Raw genomic sequence first — 22,405 nt, 5'->3', positions numbered from 1 at the left:
AATAATTACAGTTCACAAAACAAACATGTTTTTCGCCCCGCTTTCAGGATGTCACCAGCAACACGGCTTCGACCTGGTCTCATGGTGCCTCATTAACGTTCTCACCTGCCCACCAGGAGTATTTGGTTACAAATTGTTTTTTTTTTATTATTATTATTATTATTTTTCTCTGATCACGGACCTCTTTGGGCATATGCTGTTATCTTACCCACATACTGATAGGGCGCATTTGAACACTTGGGTCTCAGTCTCATCAGCTAATGATTGACTACCTGATGATTATGGCTGTGCAAGGTCCCATCTAATCGGCCAGGGGACGACGGCTTGTTCCCATAGATACATCCCAACAGTTGAGCTCCCATGATACCCAGTCTACATAGAGTAGGAAACGACTCACTGGGCTTTTTACCAGCACCTGCGGTTAGCGGTGCACACGCTGTAGCGGTTACTCCACACCTTTTCCCATGCAGAGGAGAGGGATTCTGCAGACAGCTGACATTTGTAACGCAGGGAAACATCAGCACTTTTATACGCTCCATCATACTTTTAATCAGCAACTTTCTTAAGTGCAGAAAGCATTTTTTTCCTTCTCTGGATTTTTCTCTGTCCAGTCTGCTGTCCGAAGATTTGCCTTCATTACACATTTTTACTCAACCCAGAACATTTGACGAGAATGGAACAGCTCTAATGAGGTTATAATGGCCTGTACCTCGGAACCGTGAGTTTGTTGTAACGTGTTTTTTTTCTCTCCGCCCGCTTTTACGCACAAAGATGAGTTCGGAGAAGCCAAACTTTCTCTCTCAACCCGTGGTGAAGAACGTTTTCATGTTTCGAAACGGCGATCCATACTACGAGGCTCGCCGGATAGTGATAAACCAAAAGAGGGTGTGCAACTTTGAAACCTTGCTAAGAGAGGTGACGGGCGGCATACAAGCCCCTTTTGGAGCCGTGAGAAACATTTACACACCGAGAGGAGGTCATAAAGTTGACTGCTTGGACAGCCTGAGGAGCGGGGAGCAGTACGTCGCTGCTGGGAGGGAAAAATTCAAAAAGCTAGAGTAAGCATAAATTGTGGTTTAGGCAAATAAGCTAGCCTACCTTTATAAGGCTTTCACACTGTGTCATTATACAGACGTCTATAAGCATTAGAGGCATACAGCTGTAGATGACCAGGCATAAACCATCTAACAGTTGCTGATGCATTCAAGAGGGAAAGCTGGCCATTAGCAATCATTGTTAATCGAGACTCATGCAAATTTCTTTTGAAATGTCCCTACTGTTTCATAATCATTGTAGCTGACATTAGCATATATACTATATATAATATATATACGCAAATCGAGCCAATGGTCAGACACGGAACTGAGTCATGGCTTTAAAGTTTTGCACCAGTGCTGACTCACGGCAGTGATAAATGAGATCAGCACTGTAGAGAAGTGTACTCTGCCCTAGCCTAAAAATAAGTGGCCTCATGCAGCAGATAATGAGATTTGAGCAGCCACTTATTCATAGAATGCAACGGAGAAGCAGCAGAGGGGAAGATAATGTATCCCAGATGCAAAAAGATTGCATACTGTCTCCATCCTCCTTTATTTTTACAGTAAAAACCAGAGAAAGTGCATGCAGATTTTTTTTTTCTTTAAATATTCAGATAAAAATGTTTGGAATATCAGTTGTGATGATGCAGGAACAACTGAAATTAACGCTCTCTGTATAACAACATATTACATTTTGTGCAGTAAAAAGCTGTACATTTGGTATTTGACTTTATGCGACAAGTGGCTAAATTGGAGCTGTTTAACTGTTGGTACAGTTTTCAGCAGTTAGCAAATTCTCACCCCTAACTGCTGAAAAACGTTATTCTGCATGTGTGGGGTGCAGAATACCTTACAGAACAGGAAACGTAGCTTTTACTTCACGTTATCTCTTGTTTTTAGTTATCTACAGATTGGCTCCAGGAAGAAGAAAATGATGCAGACCCTTCCAATGCAGGTACGGCAAAAGGGCTTCAAAAGTCAGTAAGATCCATGTTGTTAGAGGGTAACAGTGTTAACAGCCTGGAATTCCCAGGATTTTTTTCATATAGCTGGCTTCATACTAACAATTAGAAGATACAGAAGAGATGGTTTATATAATTTACAGTTCCAATAATCCAGCTAGACGCCTCAAATGCTCTCTTACAAGTCCACGGGTTGCATTAGATTTAGTTTCAGACACTTTATCGTGTTGAAGTAGCTACATTTCAACTACAAACTTGTTACGTCCAGTTTTTAACATCCAAAACTGCCTCAAAATGAAAAATATATTTGGGAACATCCACAGTGTAAAGATTTTATGAAGATCCTTGAAGAAAGGTGTTATGTTTAGCATTCCCCCTCTAATTGTTTTCTGTGAGGAATCACTGTGTTGTCGTCTCAGTTTCCATGCATTATTGATTTATGGATCATAATCATCCCTCCTTTTAATACATCTTTAATGCATCAATGAAGTCAGAGCCAAAGGAGCTTAAAGTCAGGTAGCCCACAGGTTCATGACCTCCTTATTTATTTATTTTTTTAATTAATATAAAATGTATCCTGGCGAAAGCACAGAACGGTCTAGTAGAACCCAAAATACCAAATTTTGCTGACTTCATTTACATTATGGACAAGATGTCAAAAAACAAAGAGGTGCAGAATTTGACATGCTAATTGCTGTCAGAGAAAATAATGGGGCACTCCAAATTTTGTCAGGGTATTCTGAAAAGTGTGCAGCCCATTTTTAAAATTATTATAATTTGTTTTTTTTGACTTATGACCACAGCTTTAAAGACACTAGCTGTCATCATCTGCTCCTCTTGACTGTAACATGTTTATCATTCAAAGAGAACGTGCTCTTGATTATGTCTCATCACCCGCTGCAAGAACTTTCATTACAGATGACCTTCTTAATTGTTGTTTACTTCACTGGTATCTGGCGAGTGCACAGTCAAGATATAACTGAGTAGGTGTGTGATGTGGCAGAGGTTCCATTTAAATGATGCACTGAAAGAACAAGGAGTTTCCTTTGGTTTTTTTGCTGCCAAGTGGACTGTGTACAAGGACACTAAAACAAGCCATGGGGACTTTTTGCCCACTATAGAATGAAAGATCAGATACTGATAAACAAATCAATAGAAAAAAAACTTGTGCAAGGTCCCTAGAGACTGATGCATGCCGTGCCTTGCTTGGTTTCTTCCTGATTTGGATTGGTTAGCTAGGTCTCACAAAAAAATAAAAAAAAATAAAAAAAATTATATTCTCTAGCAAACAGATTTCAGGATTTTTGATTGTGATGTTTTATGATCTTCTTTGGTTTCCAAAGCCTCTCTCTGTAGTATGTTGTAGCATTTTCTCCCGGTGTGCAGTGTGCAGTTGGCTTGCTGTTGAAAACTGGTGTACCACTGAACATGCACCACCCTTTATTTATCTAAGATTTTTTAATTTTACTTTTGACCTTCACACCTCAGTTGCCAGGTTGCACTCGTACACACCAGAAGACTTTTAATATAACTCCTCCCTCATCCCATTCTCCCCTAGGATGCAAGTCTTAGTCTCACAGTCACAGTAGGTTACAGGTGGGACAAAACCTGCAGAGCTTACTCTCTGCAACCTCACATCACAGGGGAGCTCATTCTTTTGCTGTCACGGACATCACAGATGATTTTAGTGTGGACAATAGCGATTTTCTTTCCCTTTAGAAGTAAAAGCTTTGATGTTGGTCTTTCTTTATTTTGTACTTTGGTGTACTAAAAATGGTTAAAATGATTTTACAAAGCAATTTAATTACTGTCAAACTGTTATTGCTAGTTTTGACTCTAGAGCTTGCATGCTGTTAACCCTGATGAGTCTTTTGTATACAGTATTTAGGATGAAGGGTTAGTAAAGTCCCCATTCTGTTTGGACTCCAGTATGAGCATTGGTCTGCAAAGTCCCTAAAGTTTATACAGGTCTGTTGTTTTGAGCCTCCAGGTCCCAAGTGGACAAGGTGATTCACCAACAAGCTTTTAATTTAGTCCTGTTATCACAAAACAGAAATGAGACAGTGTTTACTCATTCAGCTTAGTGCATTATTAAAAACTGCATTAATAGTCTTTTTCTTCCAGATAAATTTAATTAACAGCTGTACGTTTGATATAGACTTATAGGCGCTTTTTGACTGTTTCTTTTTTTTCTCTTTTTTTAGATTAAACCTTTTCCACCAAATAGAATCATTGTGTCAGCTCGATTCCTGAAACCCATCAAGGAGCCATGCACCATATTGTAAGCTGAATATTCATTTTTCAAGTTTTTAACTTCACTTTGAAAAAAAACTTTTCTTAAATTGTCCCATTATTTGGATGAAATACACAATTTAAATATATGACCAATTTGGACATAGAAAAGAAATAGATGATAATTTCATAGGTAGCGTAAGAAAAACTGGACTTGACAACGGAAACTGAAACAGTTTGCACCAAAGTTCTGCCTTTGTTTTTTTAACTGTGTGCATTTCCCTTCCATAGTGTGGTGGCAAATGGTGATATATTGAACTCCGCAGTGAGGCTGTTGGTCCACCAGAGGATACTGGGCCAGTTTGACAAGATACTAGAAATGATTACAGAGAAGATGGGTTTAAGAGTCCTCGGGGGTGTTAGAAGGTAGGTGGACAATTTCAAAAAACAAAAAACTGCATATATGGACTGCATTTGTTTGCACACTTACTGATTTATTATATAAACTAATTAGCATCAGACTTTCAACATATGCGCTTCCGTTACAGCAGATTATTCCTAACTTCATATATTTGCATTATTGAATTTTGATTTCTTCTCTCAAAATGTATTTACTACCGATGCTAAAACTGATTTTCCTTTTTTTAAGTAAAAATGTACAGTGCCAGTCAAAAGTTTGGACACACCTTCTCATTCAGTGTTTTTTCTTTATTTTTCTACTTTCTATATTGTAGGTATATACTGAAGACATCAAATATAAGAATTTAAAATATAAAACATGTTTTGAGTTATTTAACTTTTTTGTTTACTATATAATTCCATATGTGTTCTTTCATAGTGTTGATGCCTTCAGTGAGAATCTATAACGTAAATAGTCATAAAGATAAAGAAAAACCATTAAAGAAGCTGTGTTCAAACTTTTAACTGGTAGTCTATCTGCTCTGACGCTATATGAAAACATACATTCTACTGGCACAACAAAAGTGGGTATGCTTCATTTTTCAACCAGCTCAATAAACGATCACATGGAGATTTTGAAAGCAATCAGTAACACAGATGTGACTGACTTTGGTAAAGTGCTGCAAACACATGACGTAAACAATAAGGCTTTTGATTCTCTTTGTGTGTTCTAGTCTCTTTACCTATGAAGGCCAACAGGTGACTGAGGGGAATCAGCTAGAGAGCGGTCAGCTTTATGTGGCTGTGGGAAGAGAAAGGTTTAAGAAGCTTCCTTACAGTGATCTGCTCTTCACCAAACCCAGAGGGACGAGGCGAGTCAGAGGGTAAAGAAAGTAACACTTTATCCTACGACTGAGTGCTTGATTTAAAAACAAAAATGAAGACTTGACATTTACCAAACTGTCACACATCTAAGATCTGCAAAATGATGTCATTAGATTTAAAATTTTGCATTTGATTTAGCCTGCATTAAAAATAAAAACAAGCATTTTTACAATAGAATTGCACACGAATAGCAGTGAGTCATGAACGCCGTTAATATCCATCACTATTTGTAGTCTTGAGTCATTCATGAAGAGCTGTGGAACTTTAAAAATAGAATACTATGGCGACCAGGGATGCTTCTTGGAAACCGTACAGTTTGTGTTTAGATCTTTTCCACTGGGGCAACTAATTACTCCTTTAGGGCTACATATCTTCTTTTAATTCTCTTGAAAACTACAATCCTCACACATGTTCCATCTGTATGACGGTGTTCTTTTTGAAATGATTGAAATGATTAAAGATAGATATTATAGGCACGTACATCACACAACTATGAAGAGCGTCTTAATTAAAGACAGACTAAAAAACAAACATAGATATACAAGATATTAGGAACTTTGTGAACAGATGTTGTTTAAGATAAGATAAGATAAGATAAGACTTTATTGATCCCACGACAGGGGAATTTTTGAGTTACCTCAGCTCAGCTACAGATATCAGAAGGAAAATACAAAAAATACAAATAAAATACAAACAAATAAAAAATAAGTAAGATAATACACTATATACAACGGTAGCATACACAGTATGTGATTATGGATATGGTTGTGGAAATATGCAAGACATAAACTATATAGCTTAACATAACTATTCTACCACTGCTATTCCTATGTATAGACATGTACATGCACACACATGTACACACTAAATATACATATGTATACATATGTGCACACGTCATGTTCAAATGTATTACACTTCAATGCTTTATGTATGGGTTTCATGTATGTAAGTCAATATTCGTTAATCATTTTTGCAGTATCAAATATATATGTCAACATTTTTTTCTGTTTTCTTTTTTCACAGAATGAAATCTTATTCTCTGCCACCCATCTACAGGTTCTCAAAACAGAGTGAAAATGTCAGTACTCCACGTACTGTTTCCAATATTTAGTGAGCTGTTATTTATTTATTTGTTTATATTTTTATAATCCAAGCTACAAAACTTTTCCAGGATTCTTTAACATGCAAAGCACAGAGAGGAGGTGTGTATTTCCCTGAAAAATTCTGCTGGTTTAATTATTTAGGCATGGCTAGCAAATAATGATGTAAAAAACATGGTGGTCTAGAATCCCCAGTCCTAAATTTTAAGCCTGAGTTAAATTTAGGATCAAGTGGACTTGCACAATTGTATTTCATCGTGAATCTTAAAATATTTAGTCATTTTTCAAAAAACCCCCCGTTAGGATTCATTTCAAAATCCCAGCTTTAGATAAACTGATGCAGCAAAGCCAAGATGTAAGTCTTTTTTTACTCTCCATAGTCATGATTTTGAGAAGTTTCTTACTGACTAAATCTGACTGCTACTTTCTGCAGGGTAAGTCCATGGTCCAGAGCAGTGACAGTGGAGATGGAGAGTCTCCTAAGGCCTCGCCTCCAAGCCACAACAAGGAACGCCTGTCCTCCATTGTAAGAGAGATTTCTCAGGCCAGACTACTTTCCTTAAAGAAGAGGAAGAGCGGACAGAGCTTGACTCCTGGCGACAATGGTAATGCAAAAACACGAAAAAGATCACCATGAACAGGAGTGAAATTTTAATATCTACACCTGTTTGTTTTCATGGTGGCTATTAAGCTCAGTGGGGCCATATTCATCCCGAAGTCAAAGAAAGGAAAGCATTGCTACTGTAGATAGTATAGGTTTATATTCAAGGGTTACTTTGACTACACTGAATAAAAAATATAGCAGTGAAACGCTACTTTAATTAGTTTAATGTCATATCTCCTCTTGCTCATATTATTTTGCGGCTTGCATTTGTAATTATATCCTTAAGTAGTTTGTTTGTAATATATATTTAAACATAGAGTTATAATCAGTAGTATTTACTTGTTTCAACACCATCAAAAAAGTCACATTTTAATAAAAATGAGCTAGTGAATAAAAATCATACAAAAGGAATCTAATCAAAGTTTGTGTTTGACATATTATTACCCAAGAACCAATAGTTAGCAATAGTTAGTCAACACTCATGCTCCTGTGATTCTGTCATCATCATCATCACCACTTTCTGTATTCATTTTTCATCTACAGAGTATGGTAGATGTGTGCAAGTGGAAGGTATCAGAATAATCTTCTTCTTTAAGTATTTGCCATCCCATGTTTCACAAATGGTACTTATGTACTGTTGAGAGTTTAACATACACAAAAATATGATGTAATGCTTTGTCACTGGAATCTTATGTAACCTGCTGCATTCGTAAATGTCCACACAGTGGCACTGTTGCTCTGCAAAATATTTCCCATGAAATATTAAAAGTAGGTCTAACATGATGACATTAACCTTTATTACAACAAACACATTACGTCATCTTCTTGTGATACGTATATAATAATGTCGTACAGAAAGTTTGCCACCTGCCATTCTTTTTTTTAGAAATTAGGAGGGTTTGCTGCTCTGGGACTCTTAATCTCATTATTATTATTATTCATCCATCTATCCATTCATCCATTGTCTTTATGATTATCAATTTTTACAGTCAAAGGGAAGCAAATCTTCTGCAGACTGCTGCTGACCTTGTTATAACTGATTCTGTGGTATGAACCACATTACGTCATGTTGTGGCTCTTAATAGATTTTGCCTGTTTGCTCTCTGGCAGGGGATTAGACAGCAGAACCCCCAAAAGAGCATGGGGAATTTGTGACTGTGCTTCAGAGGAGGTGGCATTTTGCATCAAACGACAGAACTGAGGAACATGTGTGCGTGTGTGTGTGTGTTCTCTGTGTCCGTATGTGCATGTCTGCATTTGCAGCCTGTAATGTCACCCTCAAAATTGCCTGTATCAGATTGTGTGGCACGTCATATTACAGGCACAGAAAACCATACTGCATTATTGGTCCCCTTGGATGACATTGAGCAAAAATTACATTAACAAACAGACGTCTCAGAAAACAAAATCTGACATAAGAGATCTTTAAATGGCTTTGAGGACATTTCACTTTCTCATGCAGTCCTCACCGTTTGACCTGTACAATGCTTTTTTAGTCCTTTCATGTTAGGGAGACACAATGTTTTCCTTATTTGTTTGGTTTCATAGAAAGACAGAGTGAATGCGATGGCAGCCTGCTTTGTCTCTGTCCATGGTCCTGAATTCACTGTAAGCAGTATATTTATTTCCCAAAGACATCTTTATTCTTTTTATTTATTGCTTTTTTTGTTTTGTTTTTTTGGTTCTCAAATGAAACATGAACAAATACTGGCTTACACAACAACAACAACAACAATAAAAATCTGCCTTTAGCCTATCATCTTAGGCAGGTTAAATTCAGTGTTGTGTTAATATTTGGCTTCGCAACAGGAACACAGTGTTCATATCACCTTTTATGTTGATTGTAAGCAGCACAGAGGTGTTTGGTGTTATTTTCCCTTTGGGAAATCCTGCCCTGGCCGGGCATGAGGTAAATACACCCCGCTCTGGTGCCAAAAGGAACACAGCCAAAAGGTTGCCAGACTGGCAGAGGCTGTGGAAAGTACAAAGCATGAAACCCACACTTCAGATCTCTGATGTGTTGGAACATTGGAACCAAGACAAAAGATATTATATGATAATAAAAGCATCAATTCATTATAAATGTATTTGTCAAAGATGGCTTTGGAGTGAGGGATGAGACTGAAAGGACAAGCAAGCCGATGACAGCGGGAAAAAAGACAAACGAGACCGAGTGACCCTGTAACCGGAGATTCTCCCTCTGCAGTGCACTCACTGTGTTTACAACATGGAGTTTAGTTTTTAAGTGCATGTGTCTATGTGTGTGTGTTTTCACCAGTCCCCATTACTCACCGTCTATTAGTTCTTAGGAGCCAGACTAAGACTAATTTCAGAGGTTTCTATGTGGTATATTGTAAAGCCTTTACTTTTGCTGTTTCATTAGAGGGAACACAATGGTGAGTGAGAGCAGAGAGAAGGGTGAGGAGGTGTGACAACTCGTGCAGCAAACTTGGAATGAATGAAATGAATTTGACCTTACTGTAACAAAGACATCCAGCTTAACCCTTGCATAACTGTTCGGGTCAAATATAGCCTTTTTTGACATTTGACAGCAGAAAACGTACCCTAAATGTCATTCTTTTAAACTGAATTTTAAGACTTTTTATAAAGTGACCCAAAATACATGAGATGTATTTAAAAATTGTATATTATACTATAAATTGTTGTACCCTGAGGCTGTTCAGGGTCAAATTTGACCCATACGATTGCGATGGATTTTGGATATATATCAATATTCACCAAAGTATTCCCAGCCAGCCAAAAGATATAAGGTCAAATTTACTAATGTCTTATGCCAGTGCAATCTGGGTTTTGGCATTAAAAAAGTACTCTTGGCATTTACAAAGAGAGAGCAGTGATAAGATTGTGTTGAAGAGGTGGGAGCTCAAAGATTTTTGCAACAGAACCTCTTTGTGTCATATTTCTGGGATTTCCTTACTCAAGGCATAAAATATAAGGAGGAGGATATTTAAATCAAGCATCATGCAATTATAAAAGCACCTGAGCTGCCATTTCAGTGAATGTGGGAAGCATATGTGAAAATGCCACATATGTAAGGTTTTAATGGTTAGACATAATAACTCCCAACAGTTCCAGAATGTTCTTGTGATTTCCACTTTTGATAAAATATGTTTAAATTCATTATATTTGTTATGTTTTCATGTGTTGAGTAAAACAGCGCATGATATTGTGTGATGGTAGATACCATCCAGTAGTCTAAACTATACATTCTTCCTGCTCTCTGAAACATTATTTAAGAATTATTAACAATTTGTTAATTTCAGAGATGCTATTTTAGACGTTCTAAATTAACCTGTAGTTCAAAACATGCTTAATATGAAGGGAATTAACCCAGACTATACTGTGAAGGCATGAAACATAACCAGAATGTGTGGGTTAAAAGACTTAACCAAAAAGACACATTGCTTGTCGGTTCGGTCTTTATTATTCTTTTAAGCTTATTGGTCCAATTTAGCCAGTGTTAGCCTTTTCTTTCAAAAACAGCTTGAATGGAAGCAATTAGCAGTTGTTGCTAGCCTCAAAATAGAAATGGGATGTTTATCAGTGTTCTCTTTCTTAAATGGCCTCTGTGGCCAATTCAGTTAATGGCTCTCCTGGGAAAAGAAGGGGAACGCAGCAGAACCAAAAGGGGAGACAAAGAAAAGCGTAACCGAAAAAGGAGAAAAGGATGTGTTTAGACAGGTGATTGGGGATAAAGAAGGAGAGAAGAGGGAATAAAAAGCTGAGATGATGAAGTGAGTAGAACATTATGGAGGTGGAGAAGGGAGGAAAAGGGAAAACAGGTGGAATCAAACAGTGAATTTGATGAATAACCAAGGGATGATGAAGCATGAGTACTGGATGGAATAAAAAAAAAAGCTCAGAGAGATATTAACGGGTAGAGGGATGGGTGGGGTTTGGATAATTGCCTTTCATTTGGATAATCTCTCCATTTAGAGTCATCAAAGCAGATTTTTAGTTGCCTGGGCCCCTCGCTGGAGCCAAATTGCTGCTCTGAAAATCAACAAAAGAGCCTTGTACTTCAAGAAGAAATTACTGATAAAAAGGTATGCACAAGAGGAGAGAGAGGAAAGGCAAAGGCAGAGCAGGGTTCTACTGATTATCTGAACTTTTACATGCTGTGTACATGCCTACTTATTACATTAACACTGTTGGTAGGGGGTGGATGGGGCACTAATTAAAGGGTCAGGTGGTACTGAAAAGTTATGTTTATTTTGTTCCCTAAATAACTTTTTGTGTGAGGAAATAGTTCTTTGTGGAATACTTTTAATCCAGGATGTGTTTTCTTGTAGGAAGAAATAATAGCACACAATGCAATAAATAGTGGATGTAATGCAAGCTACAGTACAAATAATGATTAGAACTGGAAGCTAAACATTGTTTTCCACTTTGTAGTTAGTTACTATAGGAAGTTACTATAGGAAAATTTGTGGAAAATCTGGATTCTTTGCAGCTTGAAACCCTCAGAAATAGGGTAAAAACAATGCATCAGCTTAGCTAAAAATTGGCTTTCTACTTCTAATTCTATTTACTTACAGAGCAGCCAGTATTTCAACATGGTTCATCATGCCTTTTATTTAAAAATATAAATCTAGAGATGTTGAATTTCACACACATGATTTCTGCACTTGCATTAATACTTCAAGGGCATACACTTTACACAGAACCTTCATGTCTGAATAGCATGGCTCCCTCCTTTCTTGTACTTTATCTTTTTGAAGGTAGCAGAAGCCAGTTGAATTTCTGTTGTATTTATGTATGTTTTATGAAGGATGTACAGCGTACATTTTCTCAAAAGGGCTTTGATTTGAAGTCAGTTTTAAATAAGAAAGGGGGAGCGAAAAAAAAGAAACCATTCTTTGTATTATTTGAAAGTTGAATGTGAGAGAAATAAAAATTGCTGGACATGAGTGATCGAGCTTGTGTGCATGTGTGTTTGTGTGCTTATGCTTGTCTCTGCATGCCTTTGTGTATGCACAAGCCAACCAACCAGATCAAACCTCAGCCTCTGGTGTCATAAAATGTGATTCTGCTGGGGGGAATTAGCCCTGTTAGCATATGTATCTATAATGCCTGTCAGAGCGAAATAGGGTTCAAACCAGTGTTAGGAGGCAGGAGACATGTACACAAAGAGAGTGTGCATCTAAAATCGTGTGCCTGTGTCAAGAAAGAGGCTAAGCAGTGAGGGATGAATGATGGCACCACTTTTTTTTTCATTTGCTAAGTTCTTACAACGTGTGGTTTGTGTGTGTGTGTGTGTGTGTGCACATGCCTGTTTTTATGTGCATTTGTGCACACGCTCATATGTCACATTTCCGACAACACGGCCATGCTTGTCTGTTCTTCGTGGATTCTTCTATTCCTTTCATCTCCTCCTTTTCACTACAGCAGAAAAAGGTTCTTCATGACCCATTGATGCAGGATTACTGGATTAAAGAGCAGGGAAGCTGTACTAATCTGCCACATTCATCTGTTAACAAGTGTTTTGGCTGTGACATACAACAGCACCGGCTGTGACGGTGATGTGTTAGGGTGATGTGTGACACTCTTATTGACACAAATGTTCCTCATGTCTATCAGGTTCAATCTAGTCTACTTTTCAGGCTTGCCTTGCATTTCTCAGAGCTTGGTGTGAGTGATTGTGATATGATCACAAGTCTTTGTGGGATTAATATTAGTCTGAGAGACTGAAACAGCTTTGACTTACACTGTAAATGGCGAAGGTAAATACCTGACATTTGTGGTTATCTAAAGTTTATATTGTTTGTTAAAGAGAGGTTTAGGAATGAAAGCAAATGGCATCAACGATGCATTTTAAAATGTGTTTTTCTGTCTTTTCTTCTAGTTTTACTCCATATAATGTAGTTTAGAGGATAAAGAGAACATGAACAACTATGAAAAATATAATATATAAATCAATTAGTAATTAAAGAAATTTACAGAAGACTATCAGTGCTTGATTTATTAGAGAAAGGAATTGCGTTCAATGTTTTCTTAGATTTGATGATTACAGCTCAACAGCATTAAGTACTTGGACTTGGAATAAAATGGTCATGCTCTCATGTTTCTTTCAGTTGTGTAGAAACGAAAAGAAATCAAATTTTAATATGTGTTCATATTGCACTTATTAGACATTCATTCAGATTAAAACCTTTGTTTAATGAAAACGGTCAATGGCAAGATTTCAGGCAACTTTGAGAACAGTGCAGGAGAAAAAGCTCCATGAATTATTTAAACATTTAACAGAAGCTGTGACCTTTATAAATATTACTTTGGCTGTCTGGTTGCAACATGGTTAAGCAAAGGTTTTCTTTGATTTAATGTCAAAGCTATCTAAGCACAGAGCTGCGCATTAAAGGAGATATGAGGAATTTTCTACACAATTGAAAATGTTCACTGGAGCAAAAGTGCATGGCATTTTTTTCCAGATGTATCTTGGAAACAAATCTCAAAGCTAAAGGCTATACATAAGAAATACTTAATGCCACAGTGTAGACAGCTTGTGTCTATTTTTAATGCAAGACATTTCAATATACCATATCTTTTAAAAGGACATGGCAGGGTTTTGGACTTCCATTATATAACAATAATATTAATAGTAATGGCAACGGATGCTCCGAAACTGGTGGATCTTACCATTCTAATAATACCAATGAAGGGAGATTCCAACTGTCTTTATGAGCAAAGTCTTTAGGTTTGATTTGGAGTGAGTGACATATAAGTCATCAAATCTTCATTTACAAATCATTAGCATTATAAATATCAAGTCATGTTAGCGTGGTGTCACAGAATGGAAGAGTTACACCAGTCAACCATTTTTATTCTTAGCTGCTCAGCTTTTCTGGGTTTCAGATTTATGTAAAGCCAGCAGCAGCTGGGTCTCCCATGTAGCCATACAGTCATTGCCTATTTTAACAGGACCCTGGTCAGTGACCAGAGCGCACTTGCTGAGTGGCAGCATCCCAAATCAATGTGTATGTTGTTTTACACCCAACTATAACTCAGGCACGTGCTGAGTGGATTAAATCATCTGGGTGTAAATATGCAATTTACTGTACTGTCCAGTGAAATACAAGGAGTGATGTGTGAAGTGATTTAGGTCCATTAAGTAGTATTTCAAGACTTGAGAATTTATTAGCTGCAGTACAGTTAATGCTAAAGTAGACCAGGCTCTTGGAGGCCAAGCAAATAAATAAATAAAAGCACACACTGTGTGATGTAGTGTGGTGCATCCACAGTGTAGTAGTTTACACACTCGCTTAACAAGTGAAAGTGCTCCAGCTCGATCCTAAGGGGAGACACGAGTCCCTTGAGGGTTGTGTCAGGAAGGGCATCTCGCTAAATCAAACATGCAGAGTGACCCTCTTGTGAATAAGGGATCAGCAGAAACTGGCTTTACTGTGTAAAGCAGTGATTTGTTTTGCTCTGAGTTACAACCTACTGCAAGTGTCACCCTGTCAGAGGTTATTTTGCCTGGTGATCATCAGCAGCAAAAATGTTGCAATAACAAATATCTATCCTACCTAGTATCCACAGATACTAGACAGAGCACAGTAGTTCTTTTTCTGTAAGGAAGATTTGGTTAAAAAAACAAGGTAAAGAAGAGCTTTACCTGGGTTAATTGGTTTTCTAAAAAGTCCCAACAGAAATTAGAGAATAATTTGCAGAACAACAAAAAGAACAGTGTAGAGATTACACGACTCACTCACAGATTCCTTTGCAATAGTGGTTAAAAATGTCCTGTGGAGAAGTTTATTGGACTTTGAAGTGCTTCCCCAAGGAGTGGAAAATCTTTGAAACATTCTTGTAGAATGCATCTCTTTGCTCATGTTTGATTATTAAATTCTGTATTAACCTCTTCACTACAGCTTCTAAGAACATCACAAGATTTCAGCAATCCTTTACATCTGGTAGGCAAAATGATAAAATACCTGCTTTGCTACTGTGCTAAGACTTGAATTTGATGAAATGTCCTTTGGCAACTTTTTAACAATGCATTTCAGGATTTAGATCAGCAAAAAAAATCCTGCATGGCTAAAAGCAGACTGTATTTGTGTGTGCGCGTGTGCAATCTGTCTAGCCTATCACTTCATCTTGAGTTGTGTTTTATTGCATTTCTCTGGAGCGACAATCATCTGTAACTTTACCTTCCAAGATAATGCCAGCAAGAGTCGTTTATATGAGTAATTATATCTGCTTGCAGTTGCATACAGTTTTACTTCTTACTAATGGATGCAGCACATCATCTGAAATGTGGGTGTGCTCTGTCTGCTTATGCCTTGTGGAGGAGGGAGTGTGTGTGTGTGTGTGTGTGTGTGTGTGTGTGTGTGTGTGTGTGTGTGTGTGTTTGCCTGATTATGAAAGGAAAAGTCAGACACATTTTACACTCAGTTGCACACACATACATAAAGCAGTCCGACCATTTGCAAAGCCAGACTCTCCGGATATACTGGAATGAGAAAGAAGGGGGAGATTCTAAATATCATATTTAATTTGATTTAGCATTTTCATGAGCCTGTTCCTCATCCTTAAATCATGTTAAGATGTTTAGAGTCATAGCAGCTCCTCCTCTGCTTACTGCTTACACTCAATCGCTTGGCCCTCACTCCTAATGAATGCGGGGTGATTTCCATAAAATATTCTTAAAGAGGTCTGTTATTATTACCATAACGTTTCATCTCCCACCATGGCTAAACTTCAATCAGTTTTGCATTTGAAATGCATTAAATGTCTCCATAAACTCTTCTAATCTCTACCGGAGTCATTTTTCTTCCTTAACCGCTATGTGTAGAAAGGAAAACTAATATTAAAGATATTAATTGCACTGTTCTTTTTTTCATTCCTGATTAGAAATTTCAGTCTCATCCAGTGTTTCAAAACAAGTGTGTAATTATGTTGTTTATCAGAGCGTATACTTGTCTTCCTCTTATGTTTAGGGTTAATTACTCTAAGGTCTTTGATGCACATGCTCACATGAAAATAGAAAAGCCCCGTATCCATTTTCACACTCCAACAGAACTGCCTTGCTGAGCTGAGCTTGTTTGGAGTTGTAGTACAATGTCTTCATTTAAATTCCTAGACTCCCAGTCTCTCTTTACAGTTGTTTGTATTACGAACGATGAAACGTTGGTTCCTCGGGGGAAACTGGAGGATTTCTTCTACAGGCCTCTAGTCTGTTGGATGATTATCTCGGGTCATCATATTTGTTGTGTGTTATCATACAAAAGCAATGGTTAAAGGAGAAAACCATCTACCTTGCATACCTGTGGTGATGATTAGGATGATTACTGCAGTGGTGAAAATAAAGATGAAGACAATGTTAGACATTCAGTGTAAAATTTAGATCACTAAATGAGCTTATAAAATGTTTACTGGCTCTCTCCTGCACACTTCCCATTGTCTAGGGAAAGTTGTTTACTTGCATCAAATTATCTTGGGTGCTTTTCCTTTAGACCAGCAGGTGTCACTCTTGTGCTGCATTGATTCAAATTTGGCAACGTCTGCTGAATAAAAGCTGAATAATTTCAACAAGTCTCTGACTGAAGGATGAATAAAAGCACCCATATTTATGGGACAGATTTTCTGGGTTTGTAAAATGAATTAATTTGCAGTGAGTGCGAAAATTTTGGTTTCAGGGTCTTGAAAAGATGAGCAGTGGGCACATAAAGGAACACTTTGGCTCTTTTATGCCCAATGAATGACAAGATTTGAGGGCGAGCTTTTACAGGTGTGACACTATATTCATCTGCTTTGAGAAAAAAACCCTACTTAAACTTTGATGTTTTTTTATATGTAATCTTTAACACTGTCTACTACTGTAATACTGTATTTTACATAGTTTTTTTCTGAATGAGTCCAGTTAAGTCTACTGTATTTATACCAGGATAGTAGGACACTCTTTATTTACCTTTCCTTTATGTTGTACCGGCCCACAACAAGCCTTTTCAGTATTCAATGTTGCACATTAGGATGGAACACAAGTGGAAAACATGCTTTAACTTGTTTTTTTCTGTACTTTAAAGAATCACATACCTCTCTGTAAAATGAGCTTCTGATTTTGCATGCAGAGCTAAAAATGTCTGTTTTTCTAGATGAACTGGAACAGAAGTTTGATGAAGGAAATGCTGATTGCCAAACACTACAAGACAATGGAGCTGAAGCGGTTGTCAACATACACTACTCACTCTCTCTTTTTATTCTATATATATATTTACAGTCATTTTTATACATAATCCCTCATTTTCAGACTCACAAGTTATTAAACAAAGCATTTTTAAATTGTATTTTTCTTAATACTAATAATGAAAGCCCTTAGTGGTAGTCTGTAGTCTACCTGACTGACGGCCTGAAGTCTAGAACCCATGGACATCACCAAATGCTGTTCTTCCTCCTTCTTGAGATGGCAGGTTTTTACTCCAGCCACATTCAGTAGATGCTTGTTTGTGGGTTTCTCTGCTTTTCCTTCAGTTAACTGAAAAACATGCTTTTTTTTGGTTGGGGTCAGGTGACTCACTTGACCATTGAAAAATATCAGATTTTTTTGTCTTGACATACTCTTGGGTTGCTTTTACAGTTTGCACTGTGAAGCACCGTCTGATCTGTTTTGCAGCATTTGGCTGAATCGGAGCAGAGAGTACAACCCTGTACACTTCACAGTTTATCTTGCTACTTCGTCAATCACATCATAAATAAACACTAGTGACCTGGTTTCAATGGTAGCCATATATTCCCATATGTCCATCATGTTTGACAGACGATATGGTATGCTTCGGAACATGGGCTATTCCTTTTCTTCTCCATGCTCCCCATCTTTCCATAATTCTTGATTTCATCTGACCAAAGAACAGATGAAAACGTTCCAGAACTGTGTAGGCTCTTTTAGATATTTGCTAAAAGTCTAATATGTTCTTCCCATTCTTCAGTGGAACCACTGATTTGCACCTTCTCTTTCCATTTATGAAAGCGTCTCTTCATTTTAGACTAAGCTCCTTGATAGTTTTCTTGACTGGTCTAGAAGTTGTGGAGGCCTTTTTCTTAACCAACAAACGATGGTGTTCCAGTCCTTTTGGTTTTGCTGAGTGGGCCAGTGCAAAGGTCTCATATGTCTATGTTTCTTTCATGTCTTTAGGACATCACATTGAGAATTCAAGGGAAAAGATACCAAATACTTGGAATCATCTCCAGATCTTTTTCTGCTTAATTTTTGTTAAGCTGATGAGGGGACCGACTGGTTTCACCTGGGCATGAAACCGCTTGTCAGTTAACTGTTCAATTACTTTCAAGCCTCTAAAAACTATGTATAAAAATGGCTGTAATTCCTAAACAGTTACAGTAAGGCAATAATTGATTGCTGTTTATTGTTTCTTGATTCTTGATTTAAAATCTACTGTGATGGTGTACAGAGACAGATAGCACCAATGAACCATAGCATCAACAGGACAGTGTAGATCACAGAAAGAATTCAACATAGTGAGTCTGTTAAAATATTTAGAGATATTAATTGCTTCTGTGGTTATACTGCATTACAGAAACTTGATGCTACTGATACAAATGAAACAGAGGAGAATGTTGAAAAGCCAGAAGAAAAAGAAGAGGTTGCCACTGAAAATGGCAGAGAAGAAGGTGATTTACCTAGCAATGAAAACAAGATGAATAACCAGGAGACAAATGGTGAAAAAGAGGGGGAAGGAGGAGGAAAAACAGAAATCGATGGACAAAAAGATGGAAAAGGAGAAGACATAGCAGAAAATGAGAAGAAAGTGGAGGAGGTAAAAGAAGAGGAAAAGGAGGATCCAGAAAAGAATAAGGAGGTGTTTAATGGTGAAGAGCATGGATCTAGCAGTGATAAGGCCTTGGACAGTAAGGAGATTGAGGATGGAAGCAATACGTCTTCTCAAGGTGAAAGGGGGAAAATTGTGGAAGACGAGAAGGAAGATAAAGACCACAGTGAGGTGGAAAAAAGCACTAATGATGTAGACACAGTGGAGGAACAGAAAAAGACGGGAAACGGCAACGATCCAGAGACGACTCAGTCAGATAACGAGACTAAAGAGAACGATAGCAGTAGAAGTAGCCGAGGCAACAGTAATCAAGAAGAGGACGAAACAAAAGAGGGCACTACCAAAGAGTCAGGTGAAGAAGAAGAGAGCAAGGTGAATGCAGAGGTCAGTGGAGAAGATAATGAGGTAGAAGGTGAAGCAGAGCTCAACACAGATGAGAAAAAATGAACCAGCAAAGATGCCGAGTGCACACACAGGGGAAGATGGTGATCAAGAGAGGCAAGACGAAAGTGAAAAATTTAAAGAATAGGAAAAAAAACACTATTAAAAGTTCTTTGATAAGCAATACTGAAAATATGAAGTTACAAAATCTATTTATATAATGAAAGTGACAGATGATTTTATAGAAAACAAAGCAAGATCAGAGCTCACTCTGAGAATTTTTTTTCTCCTATATAAAAGCAGTTTTGCAATGCTGAGCATGTAACCTAAATCTTTAAATGGAAACAGAATACACATATAAAATCCATAGTAATATATTCTTATTTTTGCATTAAAATTATCTTAACTAATAGGTTGCTTTATTGTTTTGTTACACACTGTCTGTGAGCATTGTTGTGAGTGATGCAGAGAAATGAAAATATATTTATCCTTTGAAATTGAATGCTTGAATACAGAATTCTGTTTATTTTTCAAAAGAATGATTATGCCTTTCATAGCAACTCATACAAATGTATTTAACGAGACATATAATATTGTTTGTTTTTGAATGGTAAGCTAATTTATAAAAAATTCAGACCTTCTTCCTAAATGAGTGCTTCCATCCGTAGGGCTAAAGTTGTCACTGAATGATTCGGTTAGCATCAAATTGATGTGCATCATATAAATTCAACATAACCAGAACACTCGTGCAAGATTTTTGTCCATTATATTTTTAGTCCCCTCTAACATCATGATCAACACATCACATTAGTCAATATCTTTTATAACAATGATGTTTCATCCCTGTAATGCAGTTCCAGAGACTTACAGAATCATTCCCAGTCTACAAGTGCAAGTGGATGCCCAGAACCTTACTGTTACGCTTAATGTTGATTTCTGTCACTGAACCATATTTTCAATGTCTAATTTTTAAAGGCAGTTTCATGTTATATTATTTTGTAATGTTGCTGCTATGCCAATGTCCATCTGCTTCCAGAAAAATTAAACTGAGGGAGAAAAGGCAGTCTTTTTGTCTTCTCTAGCTCTGATACTTCAGTGATGAAATGTATCAGTCAATGGAATTGTAAAAATAAAATCATTTTAAAAAGGGATGATGATGTATGATATTAGAAATTAATTTTGCAGCAGGCATAAACCTTTTTTAAAAAGTTCACTGAGATGGAATTACACTCTCCATTCCACAAGAGTTGAGATGTACATGTAAAGTGTAAATAAAAGAGATTTAAATGTTTTTAATGTCCCATAAGCCCATTTTTCATTCATTTTAGAATATAGAATGATATCAAATATTTAAACTGAGAAAACTATTTTGCAAAAGAAGAAAAAAAAGGTCAGGATTCTAACTGCTCAATAGTTTTCAGTCCTACTTTTCTCACTTTTCATGATGGGCCAAATTTTTAGCACCTGGACTTTTCTTGTTGTAGTAGATGCAGTATGCAGTTTAGTATTGTCTTATACAATCTGAAAAAGATTCCATCTGCATAGAAGCATGGGCACTAACGCACCTCCACACCATCAGTGATGCAGGCTTTGTAAGTAAGTATTGGTAACAACCCGGATGGTCCCTCTCCTCTATACTCTGGAGGATGTGATGTCCATGTTTTTCAAAAAGAATCTCAAATTTCACTTCGTTTGATGGTGGAACAGCTTTCCAGTTTGCCTCGATGTATTTGGATCGTGTTCGCAGATGTAGATTTTTCTTTAACCTCCATTCGTGGATCAGTAACACTTTCTGGAAGTTTTCCTGAGCCCATGCAGTGATTCCCATGGCAATGCAGTGCTGCCTGAGGTCCTGAATATCACAATCCTGTCCCTTCCGCACAGAGACTTCACCAGATTCTGTGTAGTAGATGTGATATTTAAAGTCTTTCCAATTTTACATTCAGGGACATTATTCTGAATTTTTTTCACAAATTGGACAATTTTCACTGCCTTTGTAAAATGCTCAGTCATTTTACTGACCTGTTGCCAATTAACCTACTTAGTTGCAAAATGTTCCTCCTGCTGTTTCTTTTTCAGTAGCATTTATATTTCCAGCCTCATCACAACTATTTGAGATGTTTTGCTGCCAAAGTCAAAATACTATTTTTCTGAAATAGTAAAGTAACTAATTTAATATGTTCTTTTTTTCTCTTTGGAGAATAAAATATCGGTTTATCCATCCATCCATCCATCTTCATCCGCTTTATCCGAGGCCGGGTCGCGGGGGCAGCAGCCTAAGCAGAGAAGCCCAGACCTCCCTCTCCCCAGCCACCTCCTCCAGCTTATCCGGGGGAATACCAAGGCGTTCCCAGGCCAGCCGAGAGATATAATCTCTCCAGCGTGTCCTGGGTCTGCCCCGGGGCCTCCTCCCGGTGGGACATGCCCGGAACACCTCACCCAGGAGGCGCCCAGGAGGCATCCTTGTCAGATGCCCGAACCACCTCAACTGGCTCCTTTCGATGTGGAGGAGCAGCGGCTCTACTCTGAGCCCCTCCCAGATGGCCGAACTTCTCACCCTATCTCTAAGGGAGAGGCCAGCCACCCTTCGGAGGAAGCTCATTTCTGCCGCTTGTATCCGCGATCTCGTTCTTTCGGTCACTACCCACAGCTCGTGGCCATAGGTGAGGGTAGGGACGTAGATTGACCGGTAAATTGAGAGCTTCGCTTTTACACTCAGCTCCCTCTTCACCACGACGGACCGGTGCAGCGTCCGCATCACTGCAGCCGCAGCACCAATCCGTCTGTCGATCTCCGGCTCCCTTCTCCCATCACTCGCGAACAAGACCCCGAGATACTTGAACTCCTCCACTTGGGGCAGGAACTCATCCCCGACCCGGAGTGGGCACTCCACCCTTTTCCAGCTGAGAACCATGGCCTCAGATTTGGAGGTGCTGATCCTCATTCCCGCTGCTTCACACTCGGCTGCGAACCGCTCCAGTGCGAGCTGGAGGCCTTCACC

The 22,405-nt window shown here is 38.0% G+C and overlaps 1 protein-coding gene across 2 annotated transcripts; it reads left to right on the top strand.

Moving 5' to 3' along the window:
• Window positions 1-328: 328 nt before the first annotated feature.
• LOC100699377 (doublecortin domain-containing protein 2) lies at window positions 329-20,695 on the top strand. Of its 2 annotated transcripts, XM_025911842.1 has the most exons (10): window positions 329-1,058; window positions 1,938-1,992; window positions 4,204-4,280; window positions 4,523-4,657; window positions 5,365-5,514; window positions 6,542-6,596; window positions 7,052-7,223; window positions 15,112-15,153; window positions 17,335-17,405; window positions 18,772-20,695. In XM_025911842.1, exons 1-10 carry the CDS (start codon window positions 772-774, stop codon window positions 19,468-19,470), a joined length of 1,743 nt encoding a protein of 580 aa, XP_025767627.1. In that variant the 5' UTR covers window positions 329-771; the 3' UTR covers window positions 19,471-20,695. The 2 variants fall into 2 exon arrangements, with proteins under 2 accessions (XP_025767627.1, XP_005450602.1); XM_005450545.3 differs by lacking the exon at window positions 15,112-15,153 and having other exon boundaries at window positions 330-1,058.
• Window positions 20,696-22,405: the final 1,710 nt, after the last annotated feature.

Source organism: Oreochromis niloticus, linkage group LG11, assembly GCF_001858045.2.
Source record: "Oreochromis niloticus isolate F11D_XX linkage group LG11, O_niloticus_UMD_NMBU, whole genome shotgun sequence".
In the NCBI taxonomy this organism is placed as follows: Eukaryota; Metazoa; Chordata; class Actinopteri; order Cichliformes; family Cichlidae; genus Oreochromis; species Oreochromis niloticus.
Note: the sequence above shows the minus strand (reverse complement) of the source record. Positions and strands in the feature narration are given on the sequence as shown.

Excerpts from the sequence above, each read along its gene's own strand:
- LOC100699377 (XM_025911842.1), top strand. The coding sequence starts at position 772 with ATGAGTTCGGAGAAGCCAAACTTTCTCTCTCAACCCGTGGTGAAGAAC. Across the intron at positions 15,154-17,334 it reads TCAGCAATCCTTTACATCTG|ATGAACTGGAACAGAAGTTT; the intron begins GTAGGCAAAATG and ends CTGTTTTTCTAG. Across the intron at positions 17,406-18,771 it reads AAGACAATGGAGCTGAAGCG|AAACTTGATGCTACTGATAC; the intron begins GTTGTCAACATA and ends ACTGCATTACAG.